Source organism: Pelobates fuscus, chromosome 1, assembly GCF_036172605.1.
Source record: "Pelobates fuscus isolate aPelFus1 chromosome 1, aPelFus1.pri, whole genome shotgun sequence".
NCBI classification, from domain to species: Eukaryota; Metazoa; Chordata; class Amphibia; order Anura; family Pelobatidae; genus Pelobates; species Pelobates fuscus.
Window position 1 is genome coordinate 29,361,079 of NC_086317.1, and position 18,847 is coordinate 29,379,925.

At 38.5% G+C, this 18,847-nt stretch overlaps 1 protein-coding gene across 3 annotated transcripts in view; it reads right to left on the minus strand.

Annotated features, from left to right (window-relative positions):
- Window positions 1–228: 228 nt before the first annotated feature.
- Window positions 229–18,847, minus strand: part of IGSF5 (immunoglobulin superfamily member 5) — a 174,044-nt gene continuing 155,425 nt past the window's right edge. For 2 of the 3 annotated variants that reach the window (XM_063447119.1, XM_063447110.1), the window contains exons 5-9: window positions 17,946–18,065; window positions 13,985–14,006; window positions 5,818–5,918; window positions 3,005–3,069; window positions 229–940 (exon numbers count right to left, since the gene is read on the minus strand). In XM_063447119.1, coding sequence (XP_063303189.1) covers window positions 878–940; window positions 3,005–3,069; window positions 5,818–5,918; window positions 13,985–14,006; window positions 17,946–18,065 — 371 coding nt within the window. In that variant the 3' untranslated portion in view covers window positions 229–877. The remainder of the gene's footprint in view (window positions 941–3,004; window positions 3,070–5,817; window positions 5,919–13,984; window positions 14,007–17,945; window positions 18,066–18,847) is intronic. The other variant, XM_063447127.1, reaches the window with a different exon arrangement.

The following is an 18,847-nucleotide window of genomic DNA, read 5'->3' on the forward strand; positions in this document are numbered from 1 at the left end:
TTTTGATTTAACAATTGAGGACTGAGAATAATCCATCAAGGCATCACAATCTGGTCTATAAAGACTATATTCCAGCATGATATCATTGTTTTTCTTCTCAACCACAACCTTTTTAATCCTAATTTTTGTGGATTTTTAATTTTTAAATTTTTATTCGAACCCTAAACACATAATAAATTACAAATATGATAATCAGGGTGAGTGTCCGTAGACTGGGCCATGAGAAATGTGAAGACCTAGACCAATTTTAGAGCTAATTCTAATTAGTATAAAAGCAGAAATGGAAACATATTCTAAGACAGCTATGCTTTCAGCTCAGCTACTCTGACTTTAAATTGAAAATTCACCTTAAAATTCACATTGAATTCTCACTTTAGTAAATATCTGGGCAGATGATTCTGAAGCTTTCTTCTTCTTATTGTAACTAACCCTTTCCTTTTCACTAGGTGAAATCTTCTTTCTCAAATTCTTCATGACTTCTTGTTCTTTGTATAGAAACATAGAAACAAAGTGCTGTGAAAGAAGTGATTCACTGTTTTTTTGTTGTGTGGTAATATATTAGTTTAAATATTGGTGAGTGGGTTTGTTTTTAAGTTCAGCTTCCATGCCTTGAAAATGTGCCATTCATTAAAATATATCATCTCAATGCTATCATATCTAGACTGGTAGCATTAATAAAAAATAAATACAAAAGCTTGTTTCTTGTGATATGTAAACATTCCATACCAATTGAAATCAATTCTCCCCTAGAATTGAAATCCAATTTTTTTGAGTTTGTTCATATTTGAAAAATAACGTGTTGAGTAAATATTGGTTCATGATGTATGGATGGGTATCTTTTCTTCATTTTAGTCACAATATTTCTGAATGAGGACATTTAGACAAGTGTTAAATGTCGTATCTTTCTGCTTTGTGTATCCGAATCCCCACTTACAGAAACCTGTATAACATAGAAAATAAAATTGTAAGTATATTGAAGATAATAAGCTATCATGTTTACGTTTATATTTAGATATTAAAACATGGTCTAAATATAATTTTTGTTAAATGTTTTTATTCCTAAGACCCTTTTGATTTAGGACAATATGAGATTTCATACAACATACAAGTCATAGATTAGTTGCTCAAATAATTAGCAACTCTTTTATTGAGTTATTAAATCGATTCCAAACTTGAATTCTTCTCCATTTATCTACGATTATGGCATGTTAAACAAAATCAGTCAATTTTCAAAAGACACCTTTTGAGCATCCGTTCTGTGTTTATTTGCAATATAAATGAACACTATAGGGTCAGGAAAATAAACATTCCTGAGTTTTAAAACTGCTGTCCAGCCCCCCTGGCCTCCCTCTGTTCCCCTAAATATAGTAAAATCTTACCAGTCTGCTGGAGCTAGCTCTGCCCCTGATCTGCCTCCTTATCTGACATCATCGGAAGTGATGATCTCAGCCAATCACAATGCTTTGCCATCGGAAGACCATTGGATTGACTGAGATTGTCAATTCTAATTATCTCAGTCAAGGAGGCGGTCTGGAAGGCAGAGCCAAATACCTCCCTGGCCAATCTGTATCTCCTCACAGAGCTGCATTGAATCAATGCAGAGGGTGGAGACACTGGATGTCAGTCACAATGTGCAGCACTGTCCCAAGAAGCACCTCTAGTAGCCATATGAGGAGTGGCCAGTGGAGGTGTCCCTAGGCTGCAATGTAAACACTGCATTTTCTCTGAAAAAAACAGTGTTTACTGCAAAAAGCCTGAAAGAAATGATTGTACTCATCATAACAAATACATTAAGCTGTAGTTGTTCTGGGGACTATAGTGTCCTTTTAATGTATAGTCTTCTTCTAGCGGTATGCTAATTTTGCATTATCTTTGACTCATGGAGGTGTGAATAAATTCCAGCAGGCTGTCTGAGGCTTTTTCAGAAAAGGCAGTGTTTGCATTGCTGAGGCAGAAGGACACATTCTTTGCACCAGAACCACTACATTAAAGAGATATTTGAAGCACCCAAAAAATTTGATTTAATAAACCGGTTTTAGTATACAGATCTCACTGCTCAATTTAGGATTTGATTGACTTTTTTTTCTGTTTATGCAGGTCAGACTACACCTCCCCTGGCTGTGACTAGCATTGCCTGCCTGAGAAAATGGAAACATAGAAACATAGAATGTGACGGCAGATAACAACCATTCGGCCCATCTAGTCTGCCCAATTTTCTAAATACTTTCATTAGTCCCTTGCCTTATCTTATAGTTAGGATAGCCTTATGCCTATCCCATGCATGCTTAAACTCCCTCACTGTGTTAACCTCTACCACTTCAGCTGGAAGGCTATTCCATGCATCCACTACCCTCTCAGTAAAGTAGTACTTCCTGATATTATTTTTAAACCTTTGCCCCTCTAATTTAAGACTAGGTCCTCTTGTTGTGGTAGTTTTTCTTCTATTAAACATAGTCTCCTCCTTTACTGTGTTGATTCCCTTTATGTCTTTAAATGTTTCTATCATATCCCCGCTGTCTCATCTTTCCTCCAAGCTATACATGTTAATATGGTTTCATTTTCAATCACATGTAACAGGACTGTGTGCTTATTTTAAACATTTGTATCTCCTGGTCTGTTAATTGAACCTTAATCACACATAAGTGGCTCTTGCAGACTATTAACAGAGCAGGAGATAAGAAATTCTAAATTAAACAACATGTGCAATAAAGGTAGTTTAAACATTAGATTTTTCATATAATTGAGTAGTGAGAATGGAAGGGCATGAGCTATACACCAAAACCACTCCATTAAACTACAGTTGTTTTGGTGCTTATAGTGTCCCTTTACGCTGTGGTGGCTCTGGGGCTTTAAGGTAGTAATGATGAGTTAAGCAAGTTGCATGGAGTTATATGTCTGCAGTTACTTTTAGAATCTTGCAATTTACATGTTATGCTGCTAGGTTTATAAATAGACTATGGTCGGTAATTTAAGATTTATTCACTTTGTATTAATTCAAAATTACCTGTGATTGAGGAATTCTGTTAGAAATGATCTCAGAGTAACCATTAGATTCAATAAACGAATTGTCTGTCAAAGAATAAAAGCACACAAACAGTTTAGAAAATAAAATAAAACCAATATAAATGATGAGAATTTTTCAACATATAATGTCAAATCAAGTCGTGGTTATCCGCTAAAAGAGTTTCCTAAACAACCGTAAATTGCTCATCCAATTAATTGTTTGCAAAGTTGAGGCAGCACTTTGTAATTTGCATCCCGGGAAGGACAAATTCAGAAAGAAAACACCATAAAAGCGATAAGATAATCAAGTCCGCATGATTGGGTTCAAGTCAATTTCTTGTGTATAGTAAAAACAGTAAAAAAAAATGCTTACAAATTAATTTCTGCCTTCTGTGGCCTGTTAAACAATGCTTACTAACTTATAATCAGCAATGATCTGAAATTGCAAGTACGCAATATTATCCGAAGCTGGAGGAAAGGCTGGCTGGCAATGACAGACCAGAGTTTTCAAATTTCTTCTAATTAACATGCAGTTAATGGATTAACTTTCTTATGTGTACTATTAAACCATAATTACTTATCAATGCACAGCTGATTAATCCATTCATTTATTAACTGAATTAATTATTTAGTTACCGTATATAATCGAGTATAAGCCGACCCGAATATAAGCCGAGGCCCCTAATTTTACTCCAAAAAACTGGGAAAACTTATCGACTCGAGTATAAGACTAGGGTGGGAAATGCAGCAGCTACTGGTAAATGTCTAAATAAAATAAGATCCTAAAAAAATTATATTAATGGAATATTTATTTACAGAGTGTGTATAATGAATGCAGTGTGTGTATATAATGAATGCAGTGTGTGTGTGTATGAGCGCAGTGTGTGTGTATGAGTGCAGTGTGTGTGTATATGAGTGCAGTGTGTGTGTATGAATGCAGTGTGTGTATGAGTGCAGAGTGTCTATGAGTGCAGTGTGTGTGTATGAGTGCGCAGTGTGTGTATGAGTGCGCAGTGTGTGTATGAGTGCGCAGTGTGTGTATGAGTGTGCAGTGTGTGTGTATGAGTGCAGTGTGTGTGTATGAGTGCAGTGTGTGTGTATGAGTGCGCAGTGTGTGTATGAGTGCAGTGTGTGTGCATGAGTGCAGTGTGTGTGCATGAGTGCAGTGTGTGTGCATGAGTGCAGTGTGTGTGTGTGTGTGTGTGTGTGATGCAGTGTGTGTTTGTGTGATGCAATGTGTGTTTGTGTGATGTAGTGTGTGTTTGTGTTGTAGAGCCTTGGTGGGGGGTGGGCATTTTTATTATTTTTTTTTAAAATATTATTTTAAATATTTTTGTTATATTACTATTATTTTTTTATTATTATTATTTTAATTTTATTTAATTTTTTTCGTCCCCCCTCTCTGCTTGATACATGGCAGGGAGGGCGGCTCTCACTCCCTGGTGGTCCAGTGGCATTGGCAGTTCAGTGGAGGGGGGCTGGCAGAGAGCATTTACTTACCTCTACTGCAGGTCCTGTCAGCTCCCTTCTCCTCGGCGCCGGTCCGGTCAGCATCTCTGTCAGCTCACACTGTAAGTCTCGCGAGAGCCGCACTATGACCCCGCGGCTCTCGCGAGACTTACAGTGGGAGCTGACAGAGGTGCTGAACGGACCGGCGAGGAGGTGGAGGGAGCTGACAGGAGCTGCAGGAGAGGTAAGTGCTTCCTGCCAGCCCCCACAGCCCCCAGTCTGTATTATGGCAATGTAAGTTGCCATAATACAGACAGTGACTCGAGTATAAGTCGAGTTGGGGTTTTTCAGCACAAAATATGTGCTGAAAAACTCGGCTTATACTCGAGTATATACGGTAATCAATTTTGAAGCAGCTTTTATTTAAATTCATTTATTTTGGATGGTTTTACACACATAAAACATAATATCAAAAAGTGTCAAATCTGAGAGCTATAGAATGGCCTTTTTAATATAATGAGATGCTTAAAGGAACACTATAGGGTCAAGAACACAAACATGTATTCCTGACCCTGTAGTGTTAAAACCACCATGTAGGTGGCTTCACTCCCCTTCCCCCTTAACTTCCTTAAAATATAATATAACTTTCCTTACTTCCGCCTGCGATGGTCCCACCCTCGTTCCGCCTCTTTGCACACATCATCAGAATTTATGTTTTTTTAGCCAATTAAAATGCTTTCCCGCAGGGAAAGTATTGGGTTGGCTGAAATCAGCAAGGAGGCAGGATAGGGGTGGTGCCAAACACCAGCTTGGCCAATCAGCACCTCCTCATAGAGATTAATTGAATAAATGGATCTCTATGAGAAAAAATCAGCGTCTCCATGCAGAGCGTGGGGACACTGAACGGAAGTGCTGCCTACTGTGCAGCACTGCCCCATGAACCACCTCCAGTGGCCATCTGAGGAGTGGCCACTGGAGGTGTTCCTATGGAGCAATGTCTCTGAAAAGAGAATGTTTGCATGAATATACCTGCAGGAAATTATTATACTCACTAAAACAACTACAATAAGCTGTAGTTGTTCTGGTGACGATAGTGTCCCTTTAAAAAGTAGTCCAACTGGAAGAAAAAGTAAATAAACAAAAATGAAAGGAAAGAAAATAAGAAATAGAGTGATAAACACGGGGCAAGGCTGGCAAATCCATATTGGCAAATACTTTGTAAGTCAAGCATACTCTTGCTGCAAAAATTCAGTTTAATAATTCAGTTTAAATCTATTGATACCTGACAATCCCCAGTTTAGTAAATCCCCACTTTAATTTGCCTAAACTAGATTTTACATTTGATTTACCATGTGTAATCCTCACCTGGTAACGGTGAAGGTTCTGGTGTATAGGCAGAATTGTTTTCACCAAAACCTCTGTCCTCCATTCTTCTCAAATATTCACTATTTTGCTGTGAGGTCTTCCTAAGAATTTAGAGTTTGAAACATGAGAACAACGAATGCAGGATTGTTACATATAGACACAATCAGTTCCCCATTTTTCAGCATAACCACATCTTACTGCCAAGGCACACCTCATTGTAGGCATCAAACCCTTTTCATTACTGGCTGCTGCTCTGCAAGGTTTAGTTTCTACTATGGAACTTCTGACTCTATGGTATTAGTCGTGGAGGCTGAGAGCGTCAAACAGCAGAACACAGGTAAGAAATCAAAGTATCTAAAAGTAGTTTGACTACTTACAATGAGGGGGGGGGTGGTCAGGGCACTCCTGGTACCATAACCACTGCAATTGTAGTGGTTATGGTGCCTGAAGTGTTTCTTTACTGCTGTAGATAGATTTATATGTTTATTTACTAATAATTTACAGAATTGTTAGTCGTTAACAACTGAAATACTATATCAAGACAAAAAAGCTGTGATATAAAAATCCAAAATCTTCATTTTTCTATTTAGGTTTACATTATTTACGCTTGCTTTAAAATCCCCATTTTTTTTTATCCCTCTAATTTAAGTCTATGTCCTTAAGGTCTGATTGAATCATTTGGAGGACAGACACAGGCGGACATCCGTCCAAGGGAGAGGTATTCCAATTTGGAATACTCTCCTGATAGTATGACTTGTTATATAACAAGTTGGGCCTCCCTGGGTCTGCACAGGCAGAGTCTTCAGGAGAGTAAAGAAAGATGCAATCCTTAGGATATCTCCAACGTTCTACTTCTCACCTCCTTACTGTCTCAGCCAGAGGACTATCATATATTTCTTGCTTCTCTATTGGCTCAACCAGTGAAAAATGCTTAAAGGACAACTGTCATAACATTTTCATTTATATATATATTTTTTTATTATATATTTATGTATTTATTTATTTTTAGAGAATTTCACTTTTGATCTGTCTGAGCAGTCATGTTGGGTCAGCTTCTACTGTTACCTGGCTAACTGCAACGCTACCTAACAGAGCAATCCTAGCAGCAAGTGAGTTGGGTTCAGCAGCAGTTAGTCAGATAATAGTAGAGTTTCACCCAACAAAACTGGTTGGCTCAGCAAGATAAAAAGTGAAATTGTCTCTAAAAAAGAATTCAATACACAAACGTATAAATGATTAGGTTTCATTTAATATGAGCTTTCATTAAATGTAATAAATGTGTCATTTGAGTTATAGCCCTCTTTTTTTATTTGAATGTGGCAATCTGTATGTATTACCTAATATTTGCAGATAAATGCAGGCAGTATGAAATGTATCATCACTTTTGGTTACTACTGGATTTTGTTGAGCTTGTTTTTGCAAAACTGCACTACTCATCCAGCCTGTTTGCTATATTTGCAACACACTAGCTTCATATTTTGAGGTGTGTTTTTATAACCATTACTCCTCATCACACATATTTGTCTATCCATGTACTGCAGCTATACCCTAGAGTTATACGTTGTATTTCATATGTTTAGAGCAGAGCTGGTGATAGTTTATAGAATATACACCAGAGCCAGTCACTGTATGTATACATTTCACTACAGCATTGGCTTGCATATGTGATTTTGGGTTTATTAGAAGTAATTTGAAAATACAATGCTGATGTCTTTATTCATTAAGTGATAATAATGGTGGTTTCACCCCCTTGTAACACAGTTGTATCCTTATAAATGAATGGGCAAATTGAACAAACCAAACCCCCCAAGTGTTCCTATTTAGGAGGGACAGTCCCTCTTTTGAGCACAAATCCCTCCATCTCTCTCTCTTTAATGCCAATGTCCCTCTGTTCTAGGAGCTCTACGTGTGTATAACAGAGCTCCACAGCAATAATACTCCCAGTAATGAGTCTGAGTGTACAACAGAGCTCCACAGTAATAATACTCCCAGTAATGTGTCTGAGTGTATAACAGAGCTCCACAGTAATAATACTCCCAGTAATGTGTCTGAGTGTATAACAGAGCTCCACAGCAATAATACTCCCAGTAATGTGTCTGAGTGTATAACAGAGCTCCACAGCAATAATACTCCCAGCAATGTGTCTGAGTGTATAACAGAGCTCCACAGCAATAATACTCCCAGTAATGTGTCTCAGTGTATAACAGAGCTCCACAGCAATAAAACTCCCAGTAATGTGTCTGCGTGTATAACAGAGCTCCACAGCAATAATACTCCCAGTAATGTGTCTCAGTGTATAACAGAGCTCCACAGTAATAATACTCCCAGTAATGTGTCTGAGTGTATAACAGAGCTCCACAGTAATAATACTCCCAGTAATGTGTCTTAGTGTATCACAGAGCTCCACAGCAATAATACTCCCAGTAATGTGTCTGAGTGTATAACAGAGCTCCACTGCAATAATACTCCCAGTAATGTGACTGAGTGTATAACAGAGCTCCACAGCAATAATACTCCCTGTAATGTGTCTGAGTTTATAACAGAGTTCCACAGCAATAATACTCCCAGTAATGTGTCTGAGTGTATAATAGAGCTCCACAGCAATAATAGTCCCAGTAATGTGTCTGAGTGTATCACAGAGCTCCACAGTAATAATACTCCCAGTAATGTGTCTGAGTTTATAACAGAGTTCCACAGCAATAATAGTCCCAGTAATGTGTCTGAGTGTATAACAGAGCTCCACAGTAATAATACTCCCAGTAGTGTGCCTGAGTGTATAACAGAGCTCCACAGCAATAATACTCCCAGTAATGTGTCTGAGTGTATCACAGAGCTCCACAGTAATAATACTCCCAGTAATGTGTCTGAGTGTATAACAGAGCTCCACAGCAATAATACTCCCAGTAATGTGTCTGAGTGTATCACAGAGCTCCACAGTAATAATACTCCCAGTAATGTGTCTGAGTGTATCACAGAGCTCCGCAGCAATAATACTCCCAGTAATGTGTCTGAGTGTATCACAGAGCTCCACAGCAATAATACTCCCAGTAATGTGTCAGTGTATAACAGAGCTCCACAGCAATAATACTCCCAGTAATGTGTCTGAGTGTATCACAGAGCTCCACAGCAATAATACTCCCAGTAATGTGTCTGAGTGTATAACAGAGTTCCACAGCAATAATACTCCCAGTAATGTGTCTGAGTGTATAACAGAGCTCCACAGCAATAATACTCCCAGTAATATGTCTGAGTGTATAACAGAGCTCCACGGCAATAATACTCCCAGTAATGTGTCTGAGTGTATAACAGAGCTCCACAGCAATAATAGTCCCAGTAATGTGTCTGAGTTTATAACAGAGTTCCACAGCAATAATACTCCCAGTAATGTGTCTGAGTGTATAATAGAGCTCCACAGCAATAATAGTCCCAGTAATGTGTCTGAGTGTATCACAGAGCTCCACAGTAATAATACTCCCAGTAATGTGTCTGAGTTTATAACAGAGTTCCACAGCAATAATAGTCCCAGTAATGTGTCTGAGTGTATAACAGAGCTCCACAGTAATAATACTCCCAGTAATGTGCCTGAGTGTATAACAGAGCTCAACAGCAATAATACTCCCAGTAATGTGTCTGAGTGTATCACAGAGCTCCACAGTAATAATACTCCCAGTAATGTGTCTGAGTGTATAACAGAGCTCCACAGCAATAATACTCCCAGTAATGTGTCTGAGTGTATCACAGAGCTCCACAGTAATAATACTCCCAGTAATGTGTCTGAGTGTATCACAGAGCTCCGCAGCAATAATACTCCCAGTAATGTGTCTGAGTGTATCACAGAGCTCCACAGCAATAATACTCCCAGTAATGTGTCTGAGTGTATAACAGAGCTCCACAGCAATAATACTCCCAGTAATGTGTCTGAGTGTATAACAGAGCTCCACAGCAATAATACTCCCAGTAATGTGTCTGAGTGTATAACAGGCTTCACAGCAATAATAATCCCAGTAATGTGTCTGAGTGTATAACGGAGCTCCACAGCAATAATACTCCCAGTAATGTGTCTGAGTGTATAACAGAGCTCCACAGCAATAATACTCCCAGTAATGTGTCTAAGTGTATAACAGAGCTCCACAGCAATAATAGTCCCAGTAATGTGCCTGAGTGTATCACAGAGCTCCACAGCAATAATACTCCCAGTAATGTGTCTGAGTGTATAACAGAGCTCCACAGCAATAATACTCCCAGTAATGTGTCTGAGTGTATAACAGGCTTCACAGCAATAATAATCCCAGTAATGTGTCTGAGTGTATAACAGAGCTCCACAGCAATAATACTCCCAGTAATGTGTCTGAGTGTATCACAGAGCTCCACAGCAATAATACTCCCAGTAATGTGTCAGTGTATAACAGAGCTCCACAGCAATAATAATCCCAGTAATGTGTCTGAGTGTATCACAGAGCTCCACAGCAATAATACTCCCAGTAATGTGTCTGAGTGTATAACAGAGCTCCACAGCAATAATACTCCCAGTAATATGTCTGAGTGTATAACAGAGCTCCACAGCAATAATACTCCCAGTAATGTGTCTGAGTGTATAACAGAGCTCCACAGCAATAATACTCCCAGTAATGTGTCTGAGTGTATAACAGAGCTCCACAGCAATAATAATCCCAGTAATATGTCTGAGTGTATAACAGAGTTCCACAGCAATAATACTCCCAGTAATGTGTCTGTGTGTATAACAGAGCTCCACAGCAATAATACTCCCAGTAATGTGTCAGTGTATAACAGAGCTCCACAGCAATAATACTCCCAGTAATGTGTCTGAGTGTATAACAGAGCTCCACAGCAATAATACTCCCAGTAATGTGTCTGAGTGTATAACAGAGCTCCACAGCAATAATACTCCCAGTAATGTGTCTCAGTGTATAACAGAGCTCCACAGCAATAAAACTCCCAGTAATGTGTCTGCGTGTATAACAGAGCTCCACAGCAATAATACTCCCAGTAATGTGTCTCAGTGTATAACAGAGCTCCACAGTAATAATACTCCCAGTAATGTGTCTGAGTGTATAACAGAGCTCCACAGTAATAATACTCCCAGTAATGTGTCTTAGTGTATCACAGAGCTCCACAGCAATAATACTCCCAGTAATGTGTCTGAGTGTATAACAGAGCTCCACTGCAATAATACTCCCAGTAATGTGACTGAGTGTATAACAGAGCTCCACAGCAATAATACTCCCTGTAATGTGTCTGAGTTTATAACAGAGTTCCACAGCAATAATACTCCCAGTAATGTGTCTGAGTGTATAATAGAGCTCCACAGCAATAATAGTCCCAGTAATGTGTCTGAGTGTATCACAGAGCTCCACAGTAATAATACTCCCAGTAATGTGTCTGAGTTTATAACAGAGTTCCACAGCAATAATAGTCCCAGTAATGTGTCTGAGTGTATAACAGAGCTCCACAGTAATAATACTCCCAGTAGTGTGCCTGAGTGTATAACAGAGCTCCACAGCAATAATACTCCTAGTAATGTGTCTGAGTGTATCACAGAGCTCCACAGTAATAATACTCCCAGTAATGTGTCTGAGTGTATAACAGAGCTCCACAGCAATAATACTCCCAGTAATGTGTCTGAGTGTATCACAGAGCTCCACAGTAATAATACTCCCAGTAATGTGTCTGAGTGTATCACAGAGCTCCGCAGCAATAATACTCCCAGTAATGTGTCTGAGTGTATCACAGAGCTCCACAGCAATAATACTCCCAGTAATGTGTCAGTGTATAACAGAGCTCCACAGCAATAATACTCCCAGTAATGTGTCTGAGTGTATCACAGAGCTCCACAGCAATAATAGTCCCAGTAATGTGTCTGAGTGTATAACAGAGTTCCACAGCAATAATACTCCCAGTAATGTGTCTGAGTGTATAACAGAGCTCCACAGCAATAATACTCCCAGTAATATGTCTGAGTGTATAACAGAGCTCCACGGCAATAATACTCCCAGTAATGTGTCTGAGTGTATAACAGAGCTCCACAGCAATAATAGTCCCAGTAATGTGTCTGAGTTTATAACAGAGTTCCACAGCAATAATACTCCCAGTAATGTGTCTGAGTGTATAATAGAGCTCCACAGCAATAATAGTCCCAGTAATGTGTCTGAGTGTATCACAGAGCTCCACAGTAATAATACTCCCAGTAATGTGTCTGAGTTTATAACAGAGTTCCACAGCAATAATAGTCCCAGTAATGTGTCTGAGTGTATAACAGAGCTCCACAGTAATAATACTCCCAGTAATGTGCCTGAGTGTATAACAGAGCTCAACAGCAATAATACTCCCAGTAATGTGTCTGAGTGTATCACAGAGCTCCACAGTAATAATACTCCCAGTAATGTGTCTGAGTGTATAACAGAGCTCCACAGCAATAATACTCCCAGTAATGTGTCTGAGTGTATCACAGAGCTCCACAGTAATAATACTCCCAGTAATGTGTCTGAGTGTATCACAGAGCTCCGCAGCAATAATACTCCCAGTAATGTGTCTGAGTGTATCACAGAGCTCCACAGCAATAATACTCCCAGTAATGTGTCAGTGTATAACAGAGCTCCACAGCAATAATACTCCCAGTAATGTGTCTGAGTGTATCACAGAGCTCCACAGCAATAATACTCCCAGTAATGTGTCTGAGTGTATAACAGAGCTCCACAGCAATAATACTCCCAGTAATGTGTCTGAGTGTATAACAGAGCTCCACAGCAATAATACTCCCAGTAATGTGTCTGAGTGTATAACAGGCTTCACAGCAATAATAATCCCAGTAATGTGTCTGAGTGTATAACGGAGCTCCACAGCAATAATACTCCCAGTAATGTGTCTGAGTGTATAACAGAGCTCCACAGCAATAATACTCCCAGTAATGTGTCTAAGTGTATAACAGAGCTCCACAGCAATAATAGTCCCAGTAATGTGCCTGAGTGTATCACAGAGCTCCACAGCAATAATACTCCCAGTAATGTGTCTGAGTGTATAACAGAGCTCCACAGCAATAATACTCCCAGTAATGTGTCTGAGTGTATAACAGGCTTCACAGCAATAATAATCCCAGTAATGTGTCTGAGTGTATAACAGAGCTCCACAGCAATAATACTCCCAGTAATGTGTCTGAGTGTATCACAGAGCTCCACAGCAATAATACTCCCAGTAATGTGTCAGTGTATAACAGAGCTCCACAGCAATAATACTCCCAGTAATGTGTCTGAGTGTATCACAGAGCTCCACAGCAATAATACTCCCAGTAATGTGTCTGAGTGTATAACAGAGCTCCACAGCAATAATACTCCCAGTAATATGTCTGAGTGTATAACAGAGCTCCACAGCAATAATACTCCCAGTAATGTGTCTGAGTGTATAACAGAGCTCCACAGCAATAATACTCCCAGTAATGTGTCTGAGTGTATAACAGAGCTCCACAGCAATAATAATCCCAGTAATATGTCTGAGTGTATAACAGAGCTCCACAGCTATAATATTCCCAGTAATGTGTCTGAGTGTATAACAGAGTTCCACAGCAATAATACTCCCAGTAATGTGTCTGTGTGTATAACAGAGCTCCACAGCAGTAATACTCCCAGTAATATGTCTGAGTGTATAACAGAGTTCCACAGCAATAATAGTCCCAGTAATGTGTCTTTAAACTACAATAACTGTGTTTGGAAACTAAAATAAGATACATTGTTCTGATTTTGAATTACATTTTAACTGCAATAATTATTATTAGGAAGTCCTCTAAGAAAAATCTAAGAACACCCCTGAAATGTTGGGAGATATGTAATCACCTTTATTTTAATCAAATGTTTATTGCATCTGCTCTCACCCACAGCAGGTTAACCATAAGGCAACACTTGCTGCCTAGGGTGCAGGGGTTACACTGGAACACTGGGACCATGAACTTCTTGGCCTCATTGTCCATCCCTATGTGAGGAATAAAGAGAGGTCCTCCTTGGCCCCCTTGGGGCCCTCTGCTCTTACCACTTTCTAAAGTTGTTTGTGGATAAATAGTAACAGTGTCATGAAGGCACAAGAACTGCACATTTGTAAGCAGCACCATTAACAAGTGAAATATGAATTAATATAATGATTAACTGAAAAAAATACTTACCACCTGTCACCATAGCTTGGTTCTAAAACAAAAAATGCAAACAGAAATATATTTAGAAAATATGTCAGAAATTAACGGCAAAAAAAAATTATAAAAAAATTGTTAGTTTGTAGAAAAATACAAATATTCAATAAATACGGGTGCTAACTACAATATCCTGTGTTAGCTAGCTATAACTAGACTGTCTTGGGTGGACAAAAACAAAAGATATATAAAAGTAGTAATAAAGGGGGGTCAAAAGCCAACCCGCTTTTGGATGGACTCCAGCCTTTTTTAGATACACCTGTATCAAGTATACAACGGAAAAAGTATGCTTATTTAGTTCAGAATATATAATGTTACAAGTATTTCAGATCGAAGATCCTTCACAAAATATTTCTTTTTTTTAAGCTTTTTTTTTTCGTGAATTAGACTAGAAAAATTTGATATTGTAAGTTTTAACCTGTTGTTAAAATGTATGCAGATCTGATGTAAAGTGTACACATTACTGATTTATTTTTACCCTCGACAAAAAAGGAATGATCCCTCTCTCTTCTTTTCTTCTTACCAAGGGAGGGGAGGGGGCGGGGGAGGGGAGGGGGGGGGGGGAGGGCCGTTACTTTTTTTTTTCTTAAATGTACTATTTGCATCACTTGGTTGTTTTTAAAAAAAATATATAGTGTTCTGTTTTGTTAATAAAAAAAATAGCGATAAAAACTATTTGAAAAGAAAAATGTGAATATTGTTAAAATCATTTTCTCACCTGCGATTTTGACTTGCAGAGATATATCAGTGGATACAAGCAAAGGTATAGAAAGTCTTATGACTAAGTGACAAATAAGTGGAAAATAGATTATGCTGCCAATTTAATTATTACAACAATGACAGAGCTGTTTAATAACCGTGCTGCAATGGTTATGGTGCTACTTTAAGTAGGGGGTGTAAAAAGTCATGATTTCTTCCCTTAAAAAATATGATAAGCAACTCGAACTCATTTAAAAAAGTACCCAAAGAGACCTAAATTGGTAACAGGGAGGACAATTTGGCCCAACCTTTATCTGGGCACAGCTGACACTCCTTGTACATGCCCATATTAGTCAATAAATCTGCTAATTTATAAAGACAGTGTCATCGAGTATACTGTTTAATTAAGCTTTATTTCATTAAACACTCAGCCACTACACAGATCCTAAGACAACTAGACTCAGACTCATTAATAACCATATTAAAACTGCCAGCCAGAGGTTCCACTTCTTACAACATTAAAAAAATGTACTGCCTTATTTTATGAGATGTCTTGTAAAATGCTATGTAATGGGAGACCTCTGTTATAAGTCTATTTTATTATGTTAATATTTCTCAGGCAGTTCATTTCACATCAGTGCTGCTGTTAAATTTTAGAAGTGAAGCGAGGTGTCTTTGAGTATTCATATCACGAGATAAAGACAATCTATCCAGAAGAAGCTAAAGGGACAACAATGGACAAAGGAGGTGGTGGGACTAGAAGAAAGTGCGAGATAGTGTGACACGAATATTTGGGAAAGGACTGTGAAATAGAATACAAAGGAGATAACAATCAGAGATTAAATAGATAAATGGTATTAAAAGGTGGAAATCTCAGATTGTTTTCCGCATGAACATACAAGAAAATTACTGATTTAAGTCTGGAAAAGCATCACAGAAGTCAGTATTCACCAACTACTAGGAATCAACTATTTGTAGTAGAGTTTAGGATTACTAGACTTGGGCATTCGTTTTTGCAAGAATCACAAATGGGATGAAAATTGTCTCATTCGTCCATTCGTCCGAATTCCAAATGGCACAATGGAAGATTGAAGTAATTAATGAATCCCTTGAAAATGTAAATTGTCAATCCATTTGTTATTTAGTTAATTTCTGTAAAATTAGTACCCTTATGTGGGATTACCAATCCATTTTTAAGGGTATCGCTTTTAATTTATTCGATAGCTCCCCAGTTTGGTATCCTTAAATATGGCAATCCCATTTAACATACCAAATTAGGGAGCAATCTACTAAACAAATTAAACGCAAAAATAAAGAAAAGCCAATTTCTTCATTTTGTTCTTTACTTGCTTAATATGTTGCTCTAATTTGGTATTCTTATGTGGGTACCAAATAACGGAGCTAAATCTAGTAAACAACTCCCTATTTTGGCATTCTTAAATACGGCAATCCCACCCAAGGGTACCATTTTTATTCACATAGTTATTTACTAAACAGCTAAAAGATCACAATTAAGAAAATACCTTTAATTCTGATCTTCCAGCTTTTTAGTAGATAGCTCCCTAATTTGGTACCCTTGTGTGGGATTGACATATTTAAGGACACCAAAATAGTACTGTTTAGTACATATAACTTCATTATTTGGTATTCTTAAATATCCCACAAAAGAATATTGAGCTTTCTACTAATCACACATCCCTCCATACTTTAATACTCTTAAAACTGGCACTCACGGTACCAAAATAGGGATTTATCTATTTTCAAAACCAAATAAAGATTTGCCAGCAATTGCTGCATTCCATTCGTCTGAATGGAAATTTGCAATCGAACATATCGGACAAATTTAGTCCGAAACGGCTTGACCAACGGGCGACATTAGTTTTGAACAATTCAAAATGTATTTTCCTTCGCATTTATTGGGACAAACCGAAAATGTCTGCCAAGGCTCAAGTCTAGTAATTACATATGAAAATTCAGGGTTATTCATCAAAGTGTGAATTGTTGAGGTTCAACTTGAATTTCAAATTTAAAGCCACAATAGCTGAACTTTAAATAGTCTTCATGTTGGCAATTCACTCTGAGTTCCTGGCAACGAACATTGTAGAGTCAGGAGAACCCATAAGGCTAAAGCAACGAGAGCACACCATATATTTATCATGTGATGTGAAGAGTTTTAAAAATGGGCCAGAGACCCCCATCTTTCCAAATCTGCAACACTTTCATATCACAAACCTTCTTCCTGATTGTGTAGCAGGAGTTAGTGGCAAACTACAAATAAAGTAAATCAATAGGATCAAGTTTGATATATTTTCCAAGAGAAGTTGCTATGGAAAGGGTTTTAAGAATGGGATCTCCAAATTTAACTTCTAAATGCAAGATCTGGAAGTGCGATTAAGAGCAGAGGAAAAAGACTAAGGTCGTTAGCAATGCAGATGGAAAACAATGGGTTGACCTTGCTAATTAGAGTTGAGTTGATACGGACTTTGGGATGTTTTATGCAATGACCTTGTTTAAAAGATTACTTCTATGTGTTATGAAAGTGCTTCTTTATGTGGCTCCTTAGTTCATGCACAGCAGAGAGCTTGAGTGTATGAATTTTGCATGAAAATCACTATTCTATTACAGCTAATGGCTTTCCTAAAATTATTCTCAGACTTCATGAAGATGTTGAACTCCCAATGCAGTATATTGTGTCCCTCTAATATTTAAAGGACCACTCTAGGCACCCAGACCACTTCAGCTTAATGAAGTGGTCTGGGTGCCAGGTCCAGCTAGGGTTAACTAATTTTTTTATAAACATAGCAGTTTCAGAGAAACTGCTATGTTTATCAATTAGTTAAGCCTTCCCCCTAATTCTCTAGTGGCTGTCTCACTGACAGCCGCTAGAGGCGCTTGCGTGATTCTCACTGTGAAAATCACAGTGAGAGCACGCAAGCGTCCATAGGAAAGCATTATGAATGCTTTCCTATGCGACCGGCTGAATGCGCGCGCAGCTCTTGCCGCGCGTGCGCATTCAGCCGACGGGGAGGAACGGAGGCGGAGAGGAGGAGGAGAGCTCTCCGCCCAGCGCTGGAAAAAGGTAAGTTTTAACCCTTTTCCCCTTTCCAGAGCCGGGCGGGAGGGGGTCCCTGAGGGTGGGGGCACCCTCAGGGCACTCTAGTGCCAGGAAAACGAGTATGCTTTCCTGGCACTAGAGTGGTCCTTTAAGAAACATCTGATAAATTAACTGGCCCAGTACCTCTTTTTTTCTTTTTGCGGCAGCATACAATGGTCACAATGATGATAATCAAAATGAGCAAACAACCGAGTGACACGGTGACTGCGATAATTATAATTGTCGTTTTATCCATTGATCCACCTAATGGAAAGAAGATAAATACGGTTTTATGAAGTGAGTCTATCACAGAGATATCATTGTGTAACACTTCCACATGCTATACAGAGTTACATATTACAAAGTTCTTATTCAATAAAACCAATGAAAATATTCCCATTCAGCTGAACTGGCTTTTTCTGGTACTACAAGTAGCAAATCTGATAAACCAATAAAACGATAAAAGCAGGGGTAAATGAAGTGCAGCGGTGTGCATTCATTGAATTGCGTAAAATGTGACCATCACACATTGTGTTTCGTTTGTTGTGTTTCACACCTTTGCTTCCTGTTCTTTTTGTCAGTATTTTATTCTCCCTACTCTGTTTCATTTATGGTTTTGCTTTAACGGTACATATTTAGTTTACTGATGTTCCTCTAGAGCAGGGGTTCCCAACCCAGTCCTCAAGTACCCCCTACCAGTCCAGGATTTAAGGATTACTCAGTTGTGTCTAAAGTGTTTTTGGGAAAACAAAAAACACTTTAGACACAACAAGGTAATCCCTAAATCCTGGACTGGTAGGGGGTACTTGAGGACTGGGTTGGGAACCCCTGCTATAGAGGGTGCTGATGATTACAATCTACATTGATTCTAAAATAACACTTGGAGTACCTGTTCTCTCTTTTCATAGCATATTAAATATTATTGTCATGTATTTCATCAGTGTTCAGGCATTCTGATTGTTTTGTCTACATTGCCTAATTTTTTACTGTAGCCTCTTTCTATGCCACCACCCTACCTTAAATGGGCCACCATTGAGACATGTTCC